Source organism: Macrosteles quadrilineatus, unplaced genomic scaffold (genome assembly GCF_028750875.1).
Source record: "Macrosteles quadrilineatus isolate MER2022 unplaced genomic scaffold, UCM_ALF_1.0 Scaffold_17__1_contigs__length_3442018, whole genome shotgun sequence".
Lineage (NCBI taxonomy): Eukaryota > Metazoa > Arthropoda > Insecta > Hemiptera > Cicadellidae > Macrosteles > Macrosteles quadrilineatus.
Genome location: NW_026542610.1, coordinates 1199575 through 1225772, shown reverse-complemented (window position 1 = coordinate 1225772; position 26198 = coordinate 1199575). Strand labels below are relative to the sequence as shown.

Genomic DNA, 26198 nt, shown 5'->3' with positions numbered 1-26198 from the left:
TTTATACAATTGAATGCAAATCCTACAGAAAACTATACCTTATGATGTAAAACATTCAGAAATAGTATAATTATTTACATTTTGTTCTGGTCAAGTACTGATTGGAAACTTAAAATACCTCTATGCTTTATTTTAGGCAGAAACCATCAGTAGAAAAATACTGATGTTGTGTATTATTATAATCATAATTTTTGTGATAGTGCTATAACACAGTGTAATTAAATTGCGACGAGGGTTCATTGTTCCCAGGAGGTTACAGTTCATCATCTTTATCTCAATTTATAAACAACCTCTGAATTAACGTACAGAATTATTATAACACTTCATATAATATGAGTGCTCACTTTAGGTGCCGCAAGCTGCCTAAAGGACTCAAGGATTGGCCGGCGTTTATAGAGCTGAAAAAGAAAATAGATGACTTCAACGAGTGCTGCCCTCTACTAGAGATGATGGCTAACAAGTCAATGAAGGAAAGACATTGGCTGAGACTTGAGAAACTGCTGGGAGTCGTGTTTGATGTGGAGAATGATGAGTTTACGTTGAAAATGGTCATGGACGCTCCACTGCTCAAGTACAAAGATGATGTTGAGGTTAGTGTCACTGTTTGTAACTGGACTCTTTTTTTTAGTTATCATTATCTATACATACATACTTAAGTGAACTAAAGTATACATCTATTACAGTCTCACTTAGTTTGCATTGTGTTTGCTCACCCTGTATTTATATCAGATGACTATACTATACAGTTCTCTATGTAGATTTCTTTGCGATTTTTTTCATCTTTGTGTACTTAAGTGAACTAATCCTGCATTGATTTAGGCACCATCTGTATTTAGGGGGAGATGATTCAAGTAGGCCTAAATGTGAATTTTGACTACTATGCCACTATCAGCATGATTATTACAAAAATTCCTCCTTCTATGATCATACAGATTTTGTGTTGTTATCTTTTCTTTGTAGCTTAATGACTAATTTATACTCAAAGCCTAATAATTATCCAATTTCCAGGACATTTGTCTCAGTGCCCTAAAGGAGAGAGACATTGAAGCCAAACTGAAAGAAGTAATAGCAAACTGGGAAAGTGTAATATTGCAGTTCTCTACTTTCAAAACACGAGGTGAACTATTACTAAAGGGAACAGAAACCCAAGAAATCAACAGTCTCATTGAGGAAAGTCTTATGGTCATGAACTCACTGGCAGCAAACAGATACAACGCTCCTTTCAAGAAAGAAATTCAGCTGTGGGTTTGGAAGCTGGGTACGACAGCGGAAATTTTGGAAACATGGCTTGTCGTGCAGAATCTCTGGGTGTATTTGGAAGCGGTGTTTGTCGGTGGTGATATTGCCAAGGAATTGCCTGGCGAAGCGAAAAGGTTCGCAAGCATCGACAAATCTTGGGTCCGCATCATGACCCGGGCCAGACAGATTGCAAATGTGATCGAGGTGTGTGTCGGGGACGAAATGATGGGACAACTTCTCCCCCATTTGAGAGAGCAGCTAGAAACATGTCAGAAGTCCCTTACTGGCTATCTAGAGCAGAAGAGGTTGATATTTCCACGGTTCTTCTTTATTTCTGATCCGGCCCTGCTGGAAATCCTGGGGCAGGCTTCGGACTCCCACACGATCCAAGCGTATTTAGAAGGAGTTTTTGAGAACGTTTACAGAGTGGAGTTTGATGAGAAAGAATACGATAAAATAATATCTATAATTTCGCGGGAAAAGGAGAAAATTCAGTTGGAAAAGGAAGTTTGGTGCCATGGAGGTGTCGAGAATTGGCTGGGTAATCTGCTAGCTCAAGCTAAGCTATCATTGCAGACTGTGATTGCCAATGTGTATGCATACATGCAAGAGCCAGAGTTTACAGTACTGGATATGGTGTCAAGGTATCCTGCGCAGGTGAGTCAAAATGAAAACAAGTATGCATATTTTTTAGTTCAAAATACAATTAAACCACCCCTACACTCTTAAACTTATTTTAAGTTTATGATTCTAATTTGGTGTTCACTATGTAGGAATATTTTTTAGTTTTTGAGTTCTGACTCTGGTGGGGGGGGGGGAGGGCAGATATTATTATATATGACTACACCACTGGTACCAAAGTCAGACAGTGAAGTAATTTATGACTGTGGCGACAGGAAACTATAATGCACTGTTTTGGCTTGATATTAGCTGAAGTTAGCTGAATATTTTTGTGGTTTATACAACATCTAGACTGTCAGCCAATCAGTTTTGGAAAAGTGCACTCAAATTTATTGTTTATAAGGTTCAGCAGACAAAGTTTCAAGTTGTTTCAAAGTTTCAAGACAAGTAGATGGGAAGCTTCAGAGCTCAATTGAATGGTAGCAAGATGTGGCAAATTTGATAGTTTTATTTCTACATTTTGAGTGTGATTAACTTGTATTTGTAGGTCGGACTGTTGGGGCTTCAAATGTTATGGACAAGAGATTCAGAGTTTGCTCTGCAGAATTGCAAATATGACAAGTCACTGATGAGGAAGACCAATGATAACTGGCTGCTTCTTCTAAATCAGCTGATTGATCAGACCGCTTTGGACTTGGCCAAGTTTGAAAGAGTAAAATATGAAACTTTGGTCACAATCCATGTGCATCAGAGGTATATAACTTTAACCCTCATATAACTTTAATACTATTTATCGTCAAGTTATATGTTAAAGATTACAGTAAAGTTGTACTTTATTTAATGTGCAAAATTGTTAGAGATCTGACGAATCTATTCTGGAGGAGAAAACTTTACTGCAAAATACACGTGTGATAGATTATATACGATTGGTTTATTAATAGCTAAAGGTTGTTAAACTTGAAATACAGACGTTTTAACACAGTCATTTAAATTTATAAGTATTAGGTTTGTACATCTACATTTACATCTCCTATATTGTTTATACTGTAACTGTACTTAATTTCAAAAATGTTTACAAAGCTGAAAATTCAAACACTGATTTTAGCTGTGATCAATAAAAATAACATAACACATTCATAAATCATAAACAGAACTGCATTATTTTTAAACACCATTTCAACATTCAAACATTTCATACTTTCATTTCATACTCCATACTTTTTTAGAGACATATTTGATGATCTGTACCGAATGAAGATTCGATCTAAAGATGACTTTGAATGGCTGAAGCAAGAAAGATTTTATTTCAATGAGGAAACAGACGAATGCATCGTCCACATCACCGATGTCGTGTTTACGTACCAGAACGAGTTCATGGGTTGTACGGAACGTTTAGTGATCACTCCACTAACAGACAGATGCTACATAACCCTTGCTCAAGCAATAGGTAATATCATAGCTTCAGCACTAATTACTTTGGGAAGTTTACATTTACAGTACTTAGAAATTAGACAATATTTAATGAGATGAATTGTATGTAATATAATAATTAATTGTATAAGGTTTTGGGGTAGTAGTTGAAAATTAATAATAGACAATAGACAATAGACAAATTCTTTATTGCTTCAACAATATACAAATATTGTAATAATGGGCTTTGAGCTTTGAGATCTGGGTGGTATACCCCCTTCAGGAATCCAACGGTATGAAGAATGCATGATCAGGTTTGTTACTGTTTGACTGTTCGATGAAAAATATAAATCCAAGCAACTAAATTCTAAAATCATTTTGAAAGTGGATGAGTTTTCAATGTATTTAATTTTTTTTAGCTTGTGTAGCTTTCTTTCCGACTAAAACCAGTTGTTATCTTTATCCAGAAATATTCATTAAATATCCAATGAATAATGTCATCTGGTTCCAGTTTGGAACCATCAAAAGATGGTGACTTTTCTTGAGATCAATTAAACAACCTTCTGCAGGGGCGTATCCAGGGTTAGAGTTTGGACAGGGGCCATCTGACTGGTGGGGGATCACATCCTTTTGGGGGGGGGGGGGGGTCAAAAATAAAATGCATGTTTTCAAAGCCTGGGACCCCCTGGGTACGCCCCTGATCCTCTGATTGACAGGCACCCAGCTACCCAATTAAGATATTGTACTAATGTAAATGGCTGAATGAACAACTATTTTGTGTTATCATTAAATTATGATCCGTGACAGAGTGTTTGATATTTTTTTTCGACAGGCATGTCCATGGGAGGCGCCCCTGCAGGTCCAGCTGGTACTGGGAAGACCGAGACTACCAAAGACATGGGCAAATCTCTTGGCAAATATGTGGTTGTCTTCAACTGCTCTGACCAGATGGACTTTAGGGGTGAGAGAAATAGTTATAAGAATCATTTTACTATTAAAAAAATTGATGGTAAATAAGTAGATAAGTTTGATTAAATATGTATAGGGATGGTTGATTTTTATGGTGAAGTTTATTTAAATACCTTCTATTGAAGTTCTAGCTTTAATTGTTTAGGGAGGTCCATGTTTTAAACCCCACCAATTGGCAATTACCAATAGCTTTAGTTATGTATAATAAACCCTTTAGACATAGGCTTTGAAATGAGTAAAACAGTTTGAAGCTAGAGCCTGGTTTCTTGGTACGAGAAGGGAGGATATTGAAAAAAAGCCTTCAACGGTAAACAAACACGCAATATTTAAACTGTAAATTCATCTTGTATTATTTTCTAAAAGAGCCGAAACTTCAAACATATTGTATGCATCCCAGAATAAAGGATTCCTTGTTTGATTTATATGGTAAGTTAATGGTAAGTTCATATCATTGAGGGTTTGGTAAAACATTAAAATATATTAAATATAAAAAATTGTTAAAACAAAAAAAATATTCACACCATTTTGTGATCTGGATGTGATGTAAAATGTCTGCAATTATCTCGCAACACAATAGACTAAACGTATGCAATGAGTTTCTCAAGACTTTTAAAACACAAGATTCTTCTATACAGTTTATTTTTGGACAAACAGTAATAGCTAAGAAACATAAGTGACACTGATGGGTTATGTCCAGGTCTCGGCCGTATCTACAAAGGGTTGGCACAGTCAGGTTCGTGGGGATGTTTTGATGAGTTCAACCGCATAGAGCTGCCTGTGTTGTCAGTAGCAGCTCAGCAGATACACATCGTGTTGACTGCTCGGAAAGAACGAAAAACCACGTTCTTGTTCAGGTATGTTGTGTGCAGTGTCTTGTACCGCTGAGAGGTTTTTAGAATTTATAAAAATGTCTCTGTTATTTTGCAATTAGATACCTGTGAGTACAGACAAAAACTTGAATTGAACTATTTGCTTACATTGCGTTGTTACGTTGTTTAATTTTGAACAAACTTTCTGTTGTGATAATTCAAATTGGGATTTTGTATTTGTAGTAATTATGTGTATATTTTCAGTTAAAATTTTCGTTTAATCATCCATGAAGTTTTATCTGATTTCTCCGTTTTCTAAGCGTTAATTTAACATTAATTTTTGTGCAATGCTTCTTTAATCTAACCACTTATATCCGACAGGGTTTGAGTTTCATATTTGTTGAATTACCAAAATCTCTCCAATTAAAAAATATAGTCGAATATTTAGAAGCTATCATATAATACACTTTTTTACAGGGTAATTGTTGATGTTTCAGTGATGGGGACACTGTGACGTTGAACCCAGAGTTTGGGTTGTTCATCACCATGAACCCAGGGTACGCAGGTCGTCAAGAACTTCCGGAGAATCTTAAGATCATGTTCCGCAGCGTGGCTATGATGGTGCCAGACAGACAGGTTAGAGATATTACATTAGATTATTGGAAGTTTGGACCTCATTGGTCCATTACTTTACCACACTAGTGCTGTAAAGTGAAATAACAATGCGGTAAAGTGGCACTTTTCAATCCTAGGAACTGGAATTTAAAAGGCTAGTTTTAAAAATTGGCGTGGGTAAAATACTTATCCACATTTTGTCCTTCCACACATCCCTAACATACTCTTGCATTACTTAGATCATAATGAGAGTGAAACTGGCGTCGTGCGGGTTCAAAGACAACGTTCCGTTGGCCAGGAAGTTCTTTGTGCTTTACAAGCTGTGCGAGGAACAACTCAGCAAACAGCGACATTACGACTTCGGCCTTCGCAACATCTTGTCTGTACTGAGGACTCTGGGAGCTCAGAAGAGAGCAAACCCAAGTGATACAGAGGACACCACAGTCATGAGAGTGTTGAGGTAGGTGATTCAATTAGGTTTAACTCATACCAAGTTCCATAAATATCAACAAAGAGATTTTGGTTTGGTTATGTTTGAAAAATCTCGTAATGGCTAAAAACACAGCTTAAAACTAAGCCGAAAATGGAAAAAATGTTACTGGTAAGTTCAGACTTATTGAGCTTTTTGGAATGTAGTTCTATGTAGCAAAAATCTTTTTGACATTCTATATACGGTCAAACTAACTTGTTTTGCCCATGGTAGAGACATGAACGTATCCAAGCTGGTAGATGAGGACGAGCCGCTGTTCCTGTCTCTCATTGAAGACTTGTTTGTTGGACTGAAGTTGACGACCAGCGTGTACAAAGACCTTCAGAAGGGAATAGCTAGTGCATGCAATGAGAAGAACCTCGTCAACCATCCACCGTGGAACCTTAAAATCATTCAGGTAAAACAAGATATTGAGGGTTTTATGAGTAATTAATTTATATCTAGACCTATGGATGAACAATAAACTAAATTTTCACAACTATTCCGAACTATGTAGTATTGTCATAGCACAGCACCAGTCTTAGTTACTTTTGCTACAACAGTTGTATGAGACTTTTTTGTATTCTCAATTACACCCAGCTATGTAGTGTTTTATTATGACTGTTACTTGTTGTGTTACAGTTGTATGAGACCTCCTTGGTGAGACATGGTCTGATGACCCTGGGTCCGACAGGCGCTGGCAAGACTAAGTGTATTGAGGTGTTGATGAGAGCCTTGACAGAGTGTGGTCGTCCTCACAAGGAGATGAGGATGAACCCTAAGGTTGGTCCTGAATGTTTTTATTGTAACACGAATGCTGAAAGCACACTTTAACGATAATTAATTGGGTTTAAATTTGATTGTAGTGTAAATATTCTTTGACGTGGTTCATCCAGGAATATTTACTTAGCTTGAATTCAAACAGGATAATTAGAGTTGATCAAGAACTTAAAAAATCTGTTTCTGAGGATGAAATATTTCCCGATCTTCAGGCAGGATTTCCACTTTGAAATCTTTTCAGAAGCATGCCAATCGTTCCCGACGTCTCCCTATCATTGGTCTATGTCATGATGAAAGGACACTCTATGTTATCCGATTCTACCCTACTACCCCACGTCTGCCAATTACACCCAACATCTGTTTATTGCTAACAACATCTGCCGATCGTGCCCGACATCTGCCAAAAAAATAACAGCATACCATATTTGTTTAGATTTTTGGACCAATGCCAGACTAGCAGGGTTGTACTGTATTAATTGTGTATACAATATTTTTAGCTCTCAAAAGCTGTTACAGTAATTAAAATAACTGAGGTGTATTGGATTTTACATAGTGAGAAAAAAGTCTTGCCTCGTTCTGAACTGAAATCATGCTTTGAGTATCCCATGAGTTTTTAACAGTGTTAAATGTTTTGTTTGTTTGTACAGTACTCTGTGCAAGTTTGTATTTTGTCAAAGGATGTGTTTGATGATATTTTTTATTTGTAGGCAATCACAGCTCCACAGATGTTTGGGAGGTTGGATGCCGCCACCAATGATTGGACTGACGGGATATTTTCTACTTTATGGCGTCGTTCACACAAGGTACTTATTTGTATGCGATCACATAAAGTAATGTCCATCCAATCATATTGTACTATGCCATAAGAGGTGCTACTTATATTTCAAATAAGTTTTAATGTTTGATTTAACAGTGATTTTTTGTGAACTCTGAAATGACACAATACTACAGTTTGCAAACCACTTATCAAAATAGCAAGAGGCTTAATTTTGTTAAATGTTCTTAAATGTTTGATTTCACCTGATCCATACGATACCCAAATCTCAGTTATTATTCTTGTATACATTAATTTTAGGAAACCATCTTCAGACTCTCTAACTGCAATTACATTTCCAGATCAAACAGAGTGAATACGTCTGGATAGTACTGGATGGCCCAGTTGACGCTGTGTGGATTGAAAACCTCAACTCTGTATTGGACGACAACAAGACACTGACTCTGGCCAACGGAGATCGTATAGTGATGGCTCCAAACAGTAAACTGGTCTTTGAGCCTGATAACCTGGACAATGCCTCGCCTGCCACAGTCAGCCGCATGGGTATGGTGTTTATGTCTGCCTCCGTACTGAGTTGGCAGCCTGTACTGGACGGCTGGCTGAAACTGCGATCACAAAGAGAAGCCGACGTACTACGCCAGCTCTTCCACAAAATCTACGGAGACCTTCACACATTCGTACAGACCAAGCTGGTCGCCAAGATGAAAATCCTCGAAGCTCTCTACATCAGACAAGCCACGGACCTTTTGACTGGACTGCTACTTAGCGAAGACGAACACAAAACCTTCTCCGATCTCCACTTGGAAAGACTCTTCCTGTTTACGCTCATGTGGAGTCTCGGCAGTGTTTTGGAGAATGATGAACGTATGAAAATGGAAGAATTCATTTTGCAACATCCGTCCAAACTGAAGTGGCCCAAGTTGAAAGAAGGAGAGACGATATTCGAGTATGTTGTTGCCGAGACAGGAGATTGGCAGCATTGGTCGGAGCGAGTGGAGGAATACGTTTATCCGCCAGACTCAGTACCGGAGTACTCGAGTATACTTGTGCCTAATGTAGACAATGTGCGTACGGCGTTCCTCATACACACGATCGCCAAGCAGTGCAAAGCTGTTCTTCTGATTGGTATTTTTACACAATTATTTTCTCTAGTGTTTGTAATTTTTTTAGTTGGCTTTTGTGAGCTTTGTTAGTTGATGTGCGTTGATAGTTGTGTATGTTTCATGCATAAGTTCATTAGTAGTTAGATAATTTTCTTGCGTCTTCTTGCTTTATTTTTGTATAGGCATGTTAACATATTTCCTCCAAAGTCAATATACAGCAAATAAATGTTTAATAAAAAACACAATTACACATTAAATTTTTCAAGTAAAAGATAAATAAGTGGCGTGCTAACTACAGTTTCTAAAATGCTATAACAATAAATCTCTGCAGCTTATTGCTACAATAGATTATTACAACATTACTGCATGACAAAGATCATGTGGTTTAACTCCTTTAAAAATCACTGATTGTTTAACTTTTACAGAAAAACTATACAAACATTTTGTGTCTAGGTGAACAAGGGACAGCGAAAACTGTTATGATAAAGAGTTACATGGCTGGATATGACCCGGAAGTTCAACTCAGTAAAAGTCTCAACTTTTCCTCTGCTACAACTCCAAACATGTTTCAGGTATTCTCTCTACAAGGATAATAAACATATGTTTCACACAAACATAGACGTTCAAAACATTTAGGAACATTCAGAGGGCTCAAAAACAAATTTACTAAATAAACATATTGTATTATTGTAGTTTTTAGTAAGCCTACTTTTAAAGTAGCAAACAAGAACAAGAGATTTTTATGTGAACGAATTTGTTAAAAAGGAAACCAGTCAGTGAAATACTGAAGTCATAGCATGTTCTCTTGGATGAGAAACTCCTCTCATTCATGGTCCTGAGTAACTATTAGTAAAGTGTGTTTGTAAAATCGAATTTTACAACTTCTCTTACAAAAATGTAAAAAATAAAAAATTTTCACCCTTTTTCCAGAGGATTGTTGAGAGCTACGTAGAGAAGCGAGTGGGCTCCACTTATGGCCCTCCCAACAACCGTAAGATGACGGTGTTCATTGACGACATCAACATGCCAGTGGTGAACGAATGGGGGGACCAGGTGACCAATGAGATTGTCCGGCAGATGATGGAGATGGTTGGCTTCTACTCTCTAGACAAACCCGGCGAGTTCCTTACCATCAAAGACATTCAGGTGAGCTTCGATGATTTGTTGTATATGAAATTATTTATGTATTTTAAGGTATCGAGTGACCTGTTTTAAATAAGATCTCTATGGAGGAATATTCCCTTGCAGAATAGACCAATTAGTTTTTTTGTTGTTACTTAGTATAGTTGGTATAGATCAGTATAGTAATTTATTAAGCTAAAATCATGGTTTTAGTGTCTATTTTGTAGGTCTCCATTATCTTTAGTGTGAATAAAGCAGTAGATATTTGTAAATCTCTGTTTGTAACAATTTTTCGTGGCAAGAGATAGTTTTACAATATTTATATGATCATTGAAAGAATTGACAGACAGGTAGGAGGAAAGAACGTTCTGACAGTTCATGTTGCACAACATGAAACTGAACGGAGTTGTTCAAGTTGATATAATATTTTTACCTAGTATTCTAATGGTAGAAGTGACAAACTTCTCTTCAGAAAATCTCTGGTTTCAAATCTCATTACAGTATCACTAATAATATCTTTTAGCTGTGTGATAATGGCATAACGGGTTTGAAACCAAACTTTAGTTTTGTGTCCATCTATCTAGAAATAAACGGCATCAGTACACATACTTTCTCCCATTAGCTTGCCAACAACCCTTGATATCATGAACATAAGTCCAATAAATTTTGACCTGTAATTTTTACAGCAATAGGGGTTGTACCATTCTGTTTAGTATAATAAGGACCATAACATACTAACCCTTAATCAAAATGAGTCAAGCTTTTTTTTACAAAAGTCTGATTGTTATGTTAATTTATGGGTTTTTATATGGGAAAATCCCAAAAGTTACAATAACTTTTAAACCGTAATTTTTACGGACGCGTTGCAGAAAGTCAACAGTCCCGGAAGGTCAAATAATTTATACCTGTGCCGCTAGGTCAAAAACTAGAATGTTTGCAGTGTCTGTGGATCAAAAATCCCAGTAAGTCAAATAGTACAGTCCGAGCTAAAAACGTGGTCTATGTGAAAGCAATTGACTTATTGGGAATTTGACCTAACGCAACAGCAGTTTTAATATAACGAAATAAGATAAAATATAAGTTCAGTTTCGCTGAGTCAACAGTGCCGGAAGGTCAAAAGTATAATCTGTTAAAAACAACGATAGTCCTCTCGACGCATGACTTCAATAATTTCGCGTTTTGGTGTACTTAAAGTTGTGCTAAAATTTTGAAAATTGGCACAGAGCTTCTTGGTTAGTCCTACCCGATGACTATTTTGTTGGAACTTTAAACTATTTACCGATCTAATTAATAAAAATTGATATGTATGGTGAAATAGTTTTAAATCGTGATTTCTAACATGAAAAAGTTAGCATGCGAGATTTTTTTTTTTTTTGGGTTAGAGAGGTTTTGTCTGTGGCAAAGTTGTAGCCAAAAGTGTGATGCGTAAAATAAATTTTTTTGAATTTTTTACAATCAGTGGTTCAATAGATAACTTGGGTTGAAGAGGACGGCAAATTTAGCATTTCGCAACGCATGGAAAGAACTACATCGTACGATGCGACTGCTGAGTGGACTTTTAATTCACAGTTCTAAGAACAAGAAAAAGATGAATATACAGATCACCAGTACATTCATATTATTTATAAAACATTTTTCTGTATTACCAGCTTACATTTTTCACTTATAAGAATACATCATAAACAGGGTGTTAAAAATAAGCGGGGAGATACTTTACCTAGTAATTCCTTGAGTCAAAATAAACAGAAAATCAAGGATAACATTTTTTCCGAAATCGTTTCGTTAACCAGATATCCACCATTTTGTATTTTTTACATACAAATATTTATCTTTGCACTTTTCCAACCGATGTTTATGAAACTTGGTATGTATGTTAAGCTAGGAGAGACCCATGTTATAAAAACAGATTCATCTCGATTCACCCTAAAATTTCAAAATTTAACACTTAACTACAATATAATATACTTTACTACACCACAATATTTACGTATCACCATAAATCTTTAACAAAATAAAACGTTAACATTTTTAAAATCCAAAGTAAATCAATATAATCTTTCTTTTTTGAAAAATATATTTAAAAAAAGGCGATGGTAAAATAACGACAGGCGAGTTTCGATCTGGGTGTTTCAGGTTTGAATCTAGGAGGATTTAACATTAATTAGGTAACATTAATGTTTAATCCTCCTAGATTCAAACTGATTGAGAGGAATACATGAAACCGAAGGGGGGAGGTAGCAACAAGTGCACTAGTATTTACTAGTGTCCAATTACAATTTGATGGATTTAACCAAAACCTTTTCTATTTCACTTATTTTCAGCTGTTAAATTTCAAACGATACGTTTTAGCGACATCATTAACGTTATTATCATCATCATCGTTTGAGTTTGGGTTTGCGGCAATGTATTTTTATGAATAAAACCTTTAATTTGATACCAAACTTGACCTCTGCTGCTATTAATTGACTGTATGCACTATTAATTAACAGCTGTGTCTAAGGATTATGTCGGCCTTAGTCACAAACAGGACAACAAGATCGCTCCACTCATCCCACACTCATCTCCATTCATACTTGGCTTAAAATGCATACATTTGTATGGTCGCCATTTCAAAGCAACATGGCTACATTATCAATGACAAACGTGGAAAACCTTATACGAGTGTGAGTAAGTCCGAAAACAGAGTAAGTCCGAAAACAACTCTAAAAAACAATAAGCAATAAATTGCAAGAACCGTTGCTTATATCATTGGGTATACACGTATGTACTGACGTGTATACTCAATGCTTATATCGAACGAATGTACATCGTGAGAATTTCCATTAGTTGTTCCATTTCAATTATCAATTATCAATTAGTTAAGATGGGGACGCCACTATGTGCGTATTTTAACCCAAATATGAGTGAAGGATGAGTGTAGGATGAGTGGCGCGATCTTGTAGTCTTGTTAGTGACTAAGGCCGACATATTCCTTAGACACAGCTGTTAATTAATAGCCCATACAGCTAATGGCAACTAAGGGACCTACAGTTTATAGTGGAATCCGAACCACATTTTTCCTTGTAATTTACGAATTGGTCTAATTATCAGGATAGTACTGCGGATAGTCGTAGTACTCACTAGTGCGGACGTTAATCCACACCAGGGAGCATCGCATCCACAGTGCATCCCTATAAATATCCACAATTCGTGACCTCCTAGTAGCTGGATTACAGGACGACGCCACCCGTCCCAGTCAATTGTATTATGTGTATAATGTTTATATGTACATCGTCAGTATTTCCATTAGTTGTTCCATTTAGTTGTGTGTCCATTAGTATAATAGTTTAGTTGACTCTTTTAAAGTCAGTGGAAATTGTGACTGTTATTACCCTTGAAATGATGTTTGTGTAGTACTTTGCAATCCTACCAATGCTTATAGAATCATACGATTACAATTTTCTGGTTAGAATATGTCGCATAGAGTGGTGATTTACTGTATCTTTTTGGTTTGCTTGTAAAACAGGATCAACAGAGAATTTCCATCGACTTAAACAATACGATACTCTCAAATTGTTCATTGCTATAACAAACTATCACACAGTTTGATGAATATTTGTGTGTAAACCACATACAGTACACCTGTATTCTATCTATTTTTCCTTTTATTTTTCCAAGACTTTATAGAAAATCACGCATTACGTGATCAGTGAAGAAAGGCTGTATCCCATGTGTTTTATAGGTAAGAAGTAAAGAAGAACACTGCTTCAGGTCAGAGCATTCATGCAGTTATCATCAGCAATTGTAATTCCCGAATCAGTACCTAACTGAATCAATAGTCAATTATGTTAGGGTTTGTTGATTATTTATAATGCACTTTACATGCTCCATTTGATAGTTTATAATAATTTACTCGGAATCTATAAGACACCTTTGGCTTGTATTAAATACAATTATTATCAATTAGCTTGTAACCGCGCTTCGCAACGGAGAGGACACTAAAGCGAAAAATTTGATCTTGAACTCTGTTGTATGAAATAGTTACACATTCCCCGTTGTAACTTAAAGCACTGTAGTAAAGAAAAAACCCGTTTTTAATGATTTCATATATATAATTGATATGTTTTACCGTAGCAACTGAGCTTTTTTCAAAGTTAAATCTTTACCTGCAGATCAGTGTGTATACATCACAATAACAAGAAAAGACAAACTAATGGAAAACTTGTATTACCTTTTGTTAGAAAGCCAACCACTATTATACTCAAAATATTTATGTATGGTATTACGAAACAGTATGGAATGTATGGCGAACAGTATTACTCTTAATCAGGTACAAATTTCATCAATTTAAGTATAAATCAACAACATAATACAAATTAGTTATTATTTTAACTCGTTCCATAGTTCGAAACGTGTATGTATTTGTAATTACATCATCGTTTAAAACATTGACAATGAAAAATAGTTATGTTATAGATATTGAATTGATTTTAGAAACAAAAGTGAATTGCGTGCAGCTCAGTTTTGAGATATGTATTCTCCATAGTCAAATTTAAGCAGGGTTGTAAGAACACAACTACTAAGGAGGTTTCAGTAAATGTAATAAAGTGACTATTTATATCCGGTCGTCATACGCCACGAGACATTCCGTCAGTGAATGGGAGGCCTACACAAGGGTGAAGATATAACGCGCTGCATTTGGAATGGAATAAATTGCACAGGTCCTCGAAAAGTACTAAATTCTCGAGTCCCGAAAAAGTCAAGTGCCCAGAATGTCTTATACACATACGGAAATTCAAGTCCTCAAAATATTGCAATAGTGTATTTTCGTATAAATTCTTGAGACCCGAAAAAGTCATGTCCCCAAAATGTCTTATACACTTACATATATATGAATTTGAACGGATGGTGTTTTTGGCCTCTAGGGACTCAAAACAAAAAATTAAATCGGTCCCGAGCCCAGGTGTTGCCATGAGTACTACGGTAATAGCTTATTCCCTTTATGCGAAATTCGCTAAAAACCTAATAATTATGTAGAATAACTAGCTGTACCCGCTGGCTTTGCCCCGTTTAACTAATTAATTTTCAAGATGAGCTCGTTCGCATGGCTCAATCACGTCCTGGTTGAAGTTCGTTCGCTACGCTCACTCACCTTTAGGCTGGAGCTCGTTCGCTGAGCTCACTTGCCTTGGGGTTAACTCGCCTCCAGGTTGAAGTTCGTTCGAAACGCTCACTCAGCTTTTGGTTGCAAATTAGCTGTTGTCATAAATTGTTTAATTGACACAGCTGTTAAGATTCATTAATTAATTCCTTTTAAATATGAAAAATCATAAGGTTAACATGGGAAACTCCAGAGCCACTGGGGCGAAGCTCGAATGCCCTATCATAATAAAAATTACTTAGTTTTCCTATTTAATGCCCAAAGAATCGGTGTATCGAATTTCAGCCTCCTAGGTAAATGGGAAGTGGGAGGATTAGTGATGATGAGTGAGTGAGAGTGAGTGTGTCAGTGAGGGCTTTGCCTTTTATAAGTATACATAGCACATTCAACCAGCTGTTAGTTAGTTAAAACAAATTATATTGGACTAAAACAAATCGATGATTACAAAGAATACTTTAAATATAATTTGAACATCCTACTACTGTATTTTACTATGCATATTTAATTAATCTGCCATCCTCGTACCGAAGAATTAAATGTATCAATGGTCAGCATTACACATAGTATAAATAAGCCAACCATAAGTATGTATTTGAATTTTCTTCCAAATGCTGAATTTGTGTCACAAATGCTGAATGTTACAGCTGTTATGTTAAGCAAATTATATTGTACTAAAAGCTAGCTAGAAGCATTGACTTATTGGAGAAGGTTAGCATCGGCTGCTAGACTTTTTAAAAACTAAAACTTAATTTATAAAAAACTGGGACTCTAATTTTAAATTATGGCTTTGAAATTCCCTAGTTCTCAAAATTGTCTTTCTTTCAACACAAAACTAATTAAAATCCATTGTCTGGTTGATTCAGAATCGTGAAAAAACCCCATTTACGTTTTAATAGTATATATGATAGTTTGGACAGGTTTCAATTTCAACCCTTCCGAGGCGTAATACATTTACACAGTTTATATGTAGACTACATTATAACTCATAAAATAGTTCTACAATTAAATGGATCTCCTTTTACAAACGTATATAATAACCAGAAATTTTCAGATCGTCCTTGCGGGTATTTTATGCCACAAATTTTGACGAAAGGCTATACCTATTTACAGTGTTGACCAAACAGTTGGCAAGAAGCATTAATAGATAAGCTATGTACCAAATATGATAATTTTAGCTCTATTCTAATTATGACAAAACACGAAGTAACTAAAAGCGAGTTTTGTTAGTGTAGTAAGCGTTGCAGGAGGTCTACTTTACACTGAATCGACGTTCATTTTTATTGCTTTTGATCTTCCGGCACTGTTGACTCAGCGAAACTGAACTTGTATTTTACCGTATTTCGTTATATTAAAACTGCTGTTGCATTAGGTCAAATTCCCAATAAGTCAATTGCTTTAACATAGACCACGTTTTTAGCTCGGACTGTATTATTTGACTTACTGGGACTTTTGATCTACAGACACTGCAAACATTGTAGTTTTTGACCTAGCGGCACAGGTATAAATTATTTGATCTTCCGGGACTGTTGACTTCCAGCAACATTCCCATTTTTACAGCAATGGAGGTTGTACCGTTTTGTTAGGGTCAATAGGACTATAAAATTCTAAATACTAATCAAAATTGTTCCAGCCGTTTTTGTAAAAATTCCTTTTTTTATGGGAAAACCACCATTATAACAAATCAAAATTTTAGAATAATGCAACAAATGTTCAGGGGGACCCAAACATAACGGATATATATCCATCCAAAACTCAAACTCAAAAATGTTGACAAAAATAATACATTCTCTATATATTATGTACAGGGGACAAAGTAAAGAACAGGTCTCAGGTGAGGAAAACTATCCCTGGGTTAAAAACACCATCCACTATAAAAAAAAACAGGAAATTTTTGGGGATTTTTTTGGGAGGGTTTGGATTTAGTTTGTCCTAATTGTTGTTATTATAATTTTATTTATGTTTCCCACAGCTGTTGGCAGCCATGATTCACCCTGGGGGTGGGAGAAACGACATCCCTCCTCGACTGAAGCGCCAGTTTTGCATCTTCAACTGTACTTTGCCCTCGGACAAGTCCATGGATAAGATATTCAGTGAGTTTAACTAGATGCTTTTTAATTATAGCATTTTCAAAAGATTATTGTGAATTTGTCTCCTGCAAAATGAATGTCCCATGAGATTCTTACAGTTACACATTTATGGTCTACTATCAAATTGGTTTTTAGCTATTTTTTTTATACAACAATACTGATTATATTCAATAACAAAAAACCAAAAACTGGTTGTTGGCCTTTTTTCTGTATTTACTATGCATCTAAGTAATTTGATAAGGTAACATGAAATATACTCAACCAATTCAACATTTCCTGACATACTCTTCGTTATGCATGGATCAAGTTTGTGCTATATTGTAAATTTCCATCATTTGATAAATCTTCTGATTCACATTGTATGTGTTGGTGATATTACATATATACCTATATAAGTAATACAATTAATTTATCATCCAAGATGCTGAAATATATGTAATCTTGTACTGTACAATTTTACAAGAAGGTGAATACACCAGATAGCAGTGCTATCTGTATTTTTATAATATATTTTGTTATATTATTATTATTTATATTTATTTACTATTCAATGAACAAAAGATACCTAGTTACAATTTTATTTCCTAATAATTTTCTTCAGTCGTATAGTGGCAGGAGTACATGGTTTATGTTCATATTAAGTTGGAAAATAAAAAAGTAAGCTAGTGTCTGTGTACAGGTGTGATTGGCGAGGGCTACTTTTGTCTGACCCGTTTCCAAGAGGAAATCGTAGAGTTCCTGCCTCGCCTTGTGCCACTCACCCGTATGGTCTGGCAACAGACGAAGGTGAAGATGTTACCGACTCCAGCGAAGTTCCATTACATCTTCAACCTCAGGGATCTCTCCCGCATATGGGAGGGAATATTGAAAATACAGGAGGCTGAGTGTCCCAACGCTACGATGCTTCTCAAGTTGTGGCGACACGAGTGCTACAGAGTTATTGCGGACAGGTCAGTTGTATAAACTGTTGATGAGTGAATGAAAAGGTGATTTTCGCTATATTTTAGTAGGCCTACTTATATGAGGTGTCTGTCTCTTTCCATCCAAAAGACGGCTGGACAAAATTAACTGTATTTGTTCACAAATAAAATCTACATACCCAGGATTAATATCTTCTTCTAATTTAGATATCAATCCCTAAAGCTCTGCATCTCTGGTTGTCTAAAAAATTTGTTGGCTAAAACGCACTGTGTAGTTAAATCTCAACCAGTGTTTATATTTTGAAGGGTGCTAATTATGTTTGTTCTTAAAAGATGTACTCTCATTGGAAATTATTTCAGTAGAACTAATATTCTGAAATTTAAAAAGTTTAACTTTCAACATTCAAATATTATAACCACCCTTCAAACTTAGAACAATAGTTTAGTACAAATTTGAACTCTTAATATGTTTATAGTTTTTTTTTTCATAGGTTTACAAATGAAGCGGACACAAAATGGTTTTCAAACAACCTGCTGAACACGACTGTTGCTTACCTTGGGGAAGATGCTCACCTGTTTGATGATAGTGAAACATATTTTGTCGATTTTCTGAGAGACATTCCCGAGCCTACTGGTGATGAACCTGATGACTTTGTCTTGGAAGCTCCCAAGATATATGAAGAAATACCGAGGTAAAGATTTGCCTAATTCTCTAAAATGATTTTTGGTGAGATTAAAATAGGTTCCTGACATCATAATTATTCATAGTTCGTAAACCATTTTGCTCATATTTTGTCTAGTACATAACTCCAATAATTGTATTTACTTAATTTTAACTTAACATTGATTCAATTGTAAACATAATATACACCCTCCATTCGATGAGTATTGGGACTGGTTCACTGTAGCCTCAAAAGAGCAGTGGAGAGGGGTCCAACCAGTTGGGTTCGATAGAGGTTTCCTGCACCATTCAGGAGCACTTTGGTTTAGTCGCCTACAGGCATTCGTTTAGACAGGAGGTCGATATTGGCGCCGAGTTTTTTTTTCATTGTGTCGTCACGCCAACATGGAGCGTACCGTCAAGCAAGGCTGTGAAGTTTTGCTTAAAGCTTGGAAAACTCAGTAAAAATGGTTGGACCACTGCTCCAATGGCTGTAACCTCCACTGCTCTTTTGAGGTTACAGTGAACCGGTCCTGATACTTATTGAATGAACCCTATATTTAATGTTCGAATCAATTAATACCAAACCCCACCAGGATACGCAAAAATCTGGATGAATGGATTTTCATGACTAATGGAAATTAAGATAGGTGCGGTAGGCAGATGACTAGAGGCCAATCAATACACAATACAATAGACTTGTCTATGATGGATACAATTGGCACACATTAAAATAACGGATTACCAATTGCTAAAAACTAAAATCACCACCATTTTCAGGTGATTGGGATGGTAGGCAATATATATGATTGGAGTTAAGACAATTGAATTTTTATATACTAAAAGGTTTGTGAAACCACTAACAACTCCATTCTATTGACAGTTGGGAGTCGCTGAGAGAGAAGTTGCTGACATACATGGTGCAGTACAACGAATGTGTGCGAGGAATGGCCATGGACCTTGTGTTCTTCAAGGACGCGATGATTCACCTGATGAAGATATCCAGGATCATCAGGACGGCTCGGGGCAACGCCATGCTGGTTGGGGTGGGCGGCTCAGGCAAACAGAGTCTCACAAGACTGGCGTCTTTCATAGCCAACTATCAGACACACCAGATAACACTGACCAGGTAATGACTAAATATGCCTGAGTAAGTTTGGTTTGGTCAGAATTTGATTGGGGGGGGGGGGGGGTGCAGTGCACGAAACACCATTTCAGGTTCTAAGAGCTCTTTTTCTAAATGGTTATTATTTAGAAGTTTTGAATTCATTTTTTGTCAGACTTTCCAAGCAAATGTTGATGCTGTATTTTTTTGAGTTGACTGCTGTACATTGTTCTGTGGCAATATTGTTTATAAGAGAAGAGAGGAAGGATCGTGGTGAATAAGGAGGGGTTATCTTCCAAAAGGTTGGCTGTAGGATTGGCTAATTTATTCCTGTCAATTAGCTACAAAACTTTCACTGTCAGAGAGTACTACTATATAGTAAAATGAAAGAATATTTATACTACTGCTGCTACTGAAATGACTTTGTTCACAGCAATATATTGTGATCAAAATTTGTTTGTAGTTGAATTACTCAACCTTATCTAACTCTATTTAAGAACTATTGGTTTTTCACTGTTCAATCAATTATTCTTGGATTGATAATTTTAGATCCTATAATGTCGGGAATTTTATGGATGACTTGAAATTCCTCTATCAAGTATCTGGAGTTCAAGGGAAAGGAATTACTTTCTTATTCACAGACAATGATGTCAAGGAAGAAGCGTTCCTAGAGTTCCTAAATAACGTCTTGAGCGCTGGAGAAGTGAGTTCCAAAATAGCCTTTAAAGTGTAAACTCAAACTCATCTGTAATTCTTCAAATCAAATCTCATTGTTGATTTTAATTAAAATCTTTTTGCCACATTGTGTTAATTATCTTTACAGAACTAGATTTTTTTAACAGAAATTTAAATTAGGAAGATTATGTAGCTCAGTAAGGTTATGTAGCTCAGTAAGGTTATGTAGCTCAGTAAGGTTATGTAGCTCAGTAAGGTTAAGCAGCAAAACCTTATAAAAAGGACATTTTCATTTTTCAGTATTCAATTTTGTATTTGGGACATTTGGACCCTATAGATTTTAGATGTAGATTGATATGGATGTCCTTCATGGTAGGTAACTATATTTTAGTAGTAGCTTCAGTATCCAATAGTCAATAATAGTATATTAATTAATACCTCGATATTTTGAACTTTTCCTGAAATGAGAGTGTTTATTTTGTAAACCAGATTCTCTTAATAATTGTTACATTAAAACATCTAAATCTAGGGAATTCTTTCATAAGTTGAAAACAACACTTCATTCAAAAAACGATTATTAAGTCAATAATTAATTAACTTGTAGTGCAACATCAAACCCATGAGTACAATGTTGTGCGGGGAAATGTTAGGTACTAACAAAAATTTTTATTAATTCTTGCACTTTACCAATAGTCCTTCCTAAACTTGATTAGGCTACTTTTAATTTCATTCACTATATTAATAGTTTATAAGTAAAAAAAATGAATAGGGGAAAAAATGTTGTACAAAAATAAATACATTAATAGTACACTACTATTTACACTATTTTTATAATTGGACTAATTGGACATTATAATCCTTGGTCAATACATGTATATTGTAACGTTTTTCAGGTGGCCAATCTATTTGCAAAAGATGAACTGGATGAAATCACCAATGAGTTAGTGCCAGTAATGAAGAGGAAGCAACCAAAAAGGCCACCAACACGAGACAATCTTTACGACTTCTTTATTTCATCTGCTCGAAATAACCTCCACATCGTATTGTGTTTTTCACCGGTGAGCGTGACACAAAATATATATTTATTTGTAAAACATAAGTATTCTTATTTATTTGTGTGTGAGCTACGTAAGAGAAGCGGAGCTTTATCTGAAGGGGGAGAAGTGTGATATTGGATCATATGTCTAATATTCTATTCTATATTGTCTTGTTAAAAGCATATGGTTTATGTTTTTGTTATGATGTTTGTTTTAGTGTTGAGATGGCAATAAGACAAAAATGTTCTTTCTTTTACTAGTTTGTTTTATTCTTTTGTGAATATACTAGTTAGGTATAAGTGTTCACCAAAAACCAAAAGTATTAATAAAATACAAGCTTAGCAACAGATTACTTTTTAAGAGAAAGGATATAAAATCACTGTATTTCATTAGGAATTTTTAGTGGGTTTAACAGCAGGCTTACCTACTGACAAACAAAAATGAGAATAATGCACAAATAAACACATAACTCATGGATTTTTTCAGCCACAATCTGCTTCTTAGTAAGGTCTTTGTTCTTGTAGGCTGTGGAAGGAGTTGTGTACTTATATATACTAGTTATACATCTAGTACTTACGTATGCTAGTTTGCTAGTTATATACTTACTAAAGTCTGTCTAAAATAATTGTGCGGTTGGAATTCAACATATGATTTCCCTATTATGGTAAATCTCCCTCTCATTTACCCTTTTCTACACTAAAATACCCGTAACAATCATCTGTTTTATATTGCAGACAGGTTTTTAGGAAGCATTTGTTTATTATGATTGAACTACACACATAATAAAACAAGAAGATTTATTTTAACATAAATAATCTACGTATTAATTTTAATTTCACTAGATGTTTTGTTGTAATATAGATAATCTTGGGCTAACATTTATGCTTTATGCTTTTGATGGATTGTTTTAAATACAATTTCAGTTCAGGTAATGTAACTATACATTATTAAATTAGTTAATATCGTGGTGAACTGGTTTCACAATTCTAAAGCGATTCTTCACTTCTTATTTAGTTATTATTTTAATACCGTCGACAATGGGAACTTTGTCAAGGTCTCTAGCGGAGCCCTAAGGTCAGATCAGGATGAAAACCATTGGGTTATCCTCTTTATGTCTGAATAATCAGTGTACAACATCAGAGTAGGCCTACTCATGATGAACAACGGAGTCATTTCATTAAACTTGTTTTATTATACCATACATTATTTGCTATAATTTTTTTTACTGAGGATAAACTAACATAACAAATTGATCATACTATTTGAATGAACGAGTTATGTTTAAAGATACACAAAAATTAAACCATTTGTATAAAACAGCTATATTTAAGTTTTTGCATTTTTTCATTGTTGTCTAAGTTCATCCAGTTCGTACTGTGGGGGAAAATCTTGCCTGTGCTGCCGCACGGTGGTAAGGAGTTCTGTTACTGTGTGGACTGGATTGTGTTCAATACCGTTATCTGATAGCCACTTCATAATGTCCTGCCTTTCTTGATTTTGAACTTGGAATTTTGTTAAGTCATTTCGAATGGTTCATTATCCATTACAATAATCTTTTGATATATTTTCTATATTACAATCTTCGGAGTCCATATTATGTGCTGCAATGCATTTGTTTCCTTCTCCAGTTAAGTTTTGCACTGTTTTGGCTATTTCTAATTAACACTAATCAATTAAACCCAGACTGAATAATATTAAACTGCACAAAATATCATCATAATAATCACAATGTTGTTTACTACTAAAATGTAAACAAAGTGACACATGTTGTAAAATTATGAACAGTATGAATCAGCTGTAGGCTAATATGTGGTGGTGGCAGGGGCCAGGGAGAAAACAGGGGAAAACAAATTTGTCCTTCAACCGCACATTAAATTCAGACAGAGTATAGCTCCTTCCACAACCTACAATAACATAGAAAGACTCTACCACTAAAGAAGTCAGCTAGTAGCTCCCCAAATTCTGTGTTATGTGTTTATTTGCGAATTCCATATTTTTTGAGTAAGGTACGCCTGCTGTTAATCTATTACAAAATTCTTAAAAACCCTTGTACAAAGCCATGTTGACCAAAAATGTCATAGTAAGTATTTAACGCTCCTGTAGAGTTCTCAAATACATGAGATTGAACTAGCAGTTACCGGTAACATAATTGTTCCTTGTTTGTAGGTCGGTGAGAAATTCCGCTCCAGATCAATGAAGTTCCCTGGATTGATCTCAGGCTGTACGATGGACTGGTTCTCGCGATGGCCCAAAGACGCGTTAATAGCAGTGTCGAGTCACTTCCTCAAGAACTTCCCCATCGTCAGCTCACCCAGTGTTAAGGATTCACTTATTGACGTCATGGCCGAAGTTCAGGACATTGTGGCTGACACTTGCGTCCAGTATTACAACAAGTAAGGAGGATTATGTCTGGTAAGGTTGAATACCCTGTAATCTATATCTGAGTATGGTTATTGATTCTTACATGGAACATAATAGGTTAGTGATAGCATCTTGGGCTGTCAAGCCAGCTATGGGTAGTCCGTACAACATATGTTGTGTAAAAGAATTCATGTGTATTTATAAAATATATTTTAATGCAATATCATTTCAGATTTGACAACCAGACAGTCAAACAAATTTAAGTGACATAGCATGTTTTTGTGGATTTACTATTAGGTAAAGTTTTAATTTTTTGTGTAAATGTGAAGTAAAATATCATAATTTAACATAAAAGATTTTTCATTTTCATTTTTTTTCAAAAGTAAAAAAATTATTAAAATATTCTTATGATTTCTATCTACTTTACCCATATTTTTAAAAGCCGGTTCACAACTCTTAAGCTTTGATTTTGTTCAGATTTCGGCGACAGTCGTTTGTGACACCCAAGTCGTTCCTCTCGTTTCTCGACGGGTACAAAGGCATATACAAGCAGCGGCTGGCAGACATTGAGGTGATGGCAAAGCAGATGAATGTCGGCCTTGAGAAGCTGAAGGAGGCAGCCATTAGTGTGGAAGAGCTGAGTGTGGATCTAGCTGAGAAGGAGAAGGACATTGCAGTCGCAACTTCTAAAGCTGAAGAGGTGAGGGGCAATCATAAATGGAAGTACCGGTATGATTGATCATTGACTTTTGGATAATTAAGTAGACTTATCTATATGGATCTATGCTGTAACCAAATTCATTATTTAAAAAAGAGCACAATTGAATGAGTTATAAGATTATGGCTATTTTTTAAAATTCTATTATCTTGTTTAAATGTTACTGAGCTATTTTATGTGACATAAAAGATGCTTTTTGTACAAGAAGTTGTGTTTTAAGTTTGGCATGGATAAAAAGTTGGGATGTTCAACAGAAATTAGTAGTTCACATCAGCAACCTTGTTGATGGCTCAGTTCAACTGTATGTTCAATTTTTTACTGGCTACAGCTTTGGAAATGGAATTTCTAGTTCTTTCTATAGTCAAAGGTTTTTATGCCTAGTTTTTGACCCAAAAATACAAAAAAACTTTCAAGAATGCTGTCCAGTGGCTGACATAGTCTCTGTTAGTTACAGTGTTGTCCATATTCATGCACGAGCAAACTGCATGCACTGGTCTGTGGTAGAGTGCGGGACTTAAGGCCTGAGGTCCCGGGTTCAAATCCTGACAACTACCAATGGACTTTATCGAAGTGGTAATGCCGCAATCCTCTATGCCTAGCCTGAAGTAATGTGCAAAACGGTTCCAGGTAGAGCCTACACCCAAGGATGTGAAGGTGGCACAAAGAACAACTAAACATGTCCAGTTTTCTCTTGTAGGTGTTGGCGGATGTGACAGTAGTGGCCACAGCCGCTGAGAGAGTGAAGGCAGAAGTGGAAGAGGTGAAGGACAAAGCTACGGCCATTGTCAGGGAGATAGAAGCTGATAAGGCTGTCGCCGAGGAGAAACTAGAGGCTGCCAGACCTGCTCTGGAGGAGGCTGAAGCCGCGTTGCTGGTGAGTTACAAATTTAAGTGGCTGATAGAACTCAACCAAAGCAAACCATACGATACTATTCATGTATCGTACATAATCTACAATGAATGGTGTAAATATCTTAGTTTCTAGATCAAGCGTTTTCATATAGAAAATTTACTTTCATGTGTTTTTTTTTTTTTTGCACAGACCATCAAGTCAACTGACATTGCCACTGTGAGGAAACTTGGCAAACCGCCATACCTCGTCACCCTAATCATGGACGTTGTTTTGATCCTGTTTCAACGTAAAGTCGACCAAGTTAGGCCTGATCCCGAGAAGAACTTTCTGTTCCCTAATTGGGCTGAGTCGTTGAAGGTAACTTAAATTGTATATACAAGTTTAGTAGCAGGGTAGCAGTATTGGAAACTTTTACAAAGAGGGTATTGCACGCTAGCAAAATTGAGTTTTCAATCCACTATGAGATACTAAAAGTATATTTCCTACAGTAACCTGAGAAAGCGGGCTTCCTTGCACTGATTATAATACAGAAAGTTTCTAATTGCTGCCTTTACTTACTTTTGTCGTATGGTTTTTTTTTTGCCGCACAGTTTTTATTTTTTTTTGTGTACACCAGTATTCCAACCAAACAACACAAAACAGCGAGCTATTATTATACACGAATCCATGTATGCTTGGAAATATTTTGGCAACACTTAAAGATACTATGACTACGATCAGCTGTTGCAG

At 35.8% G+C, this 26198-nt stretch overlaps 1 protein-coding gene across 1 annotated transcript in view; it reads left to right on the top strand.

The window, feature by feature from the left end:
- The window catches only part of LOC129005228 (dynein axonemal heavy chain 8-like), a 51872-nt gene that overhangs the window by 10008 nt on the left and 15666 nt on the right, over positions 1–26198 (top strand). Inside the window, exons 6-29 of the mRNA XM_054434064.1 lie at positions 350–590; positions 1009–1896; positions 2408–2613; positions 3087–3307; positions 4103–4231; positions 4937–5093; positions 5546–5684; positions 5903–6123; positions 6367–6550; positions 6775–6915; positions 7620–7715; positions 8029–8812; positions 9244–9362; positions 9721–9936; positions 17022–17142; positions 17819–18089; positions 18551–18751; positions 19604–19849; positions 20375–20528; positions 21394–21558; positions 23704–23930; positions 24376–24598; positions 25314–25490; positions 25659–25826. Of these exons, the coding sequence (XP_054290039.1) occupies positions 350–590; positions 1009–1896; positions 2408–2613; positions 3087–3307; positions 4103–4231; positions 4937–5093; positions 5546–5684; positions 5903–6123; positions 6367–6550; positions 6775–6915; positions 7620–7715; positions 8029–8812; positions 9244–9362; positions 9721–9936; positions 17022–17142; positions 17819–18089; positions 18551–18751; positions 19604–19849; positions 20375–20528; positions 21394–21558; positions 23704–23930; positions 24376–24598; positions 25314–25490; positions 25659–25826 (5695 nt within the window). The remainder of the gene's footprint in view (positions 1–349; positions 591–1008; positions 1897–2407; positions 2614–3086; positions 3308–4102; positions 4232–4936; positions 5094–5545; positions 5685–5902; positions 6124–6366; positions 6551–6774; positions 6916–7619; positions 7716–8028; positions 8813–9243; positions 9363–9720; positions 9937–17021; positions 17143–17818; positions 18090–18550; positions 18752–19603; positions 19850–20374; positions 20529–21393; positions 21559–23703; positions 23931–24375; positions 24599–25313; positions 25491–25658; positions 25827–26198) is intronic.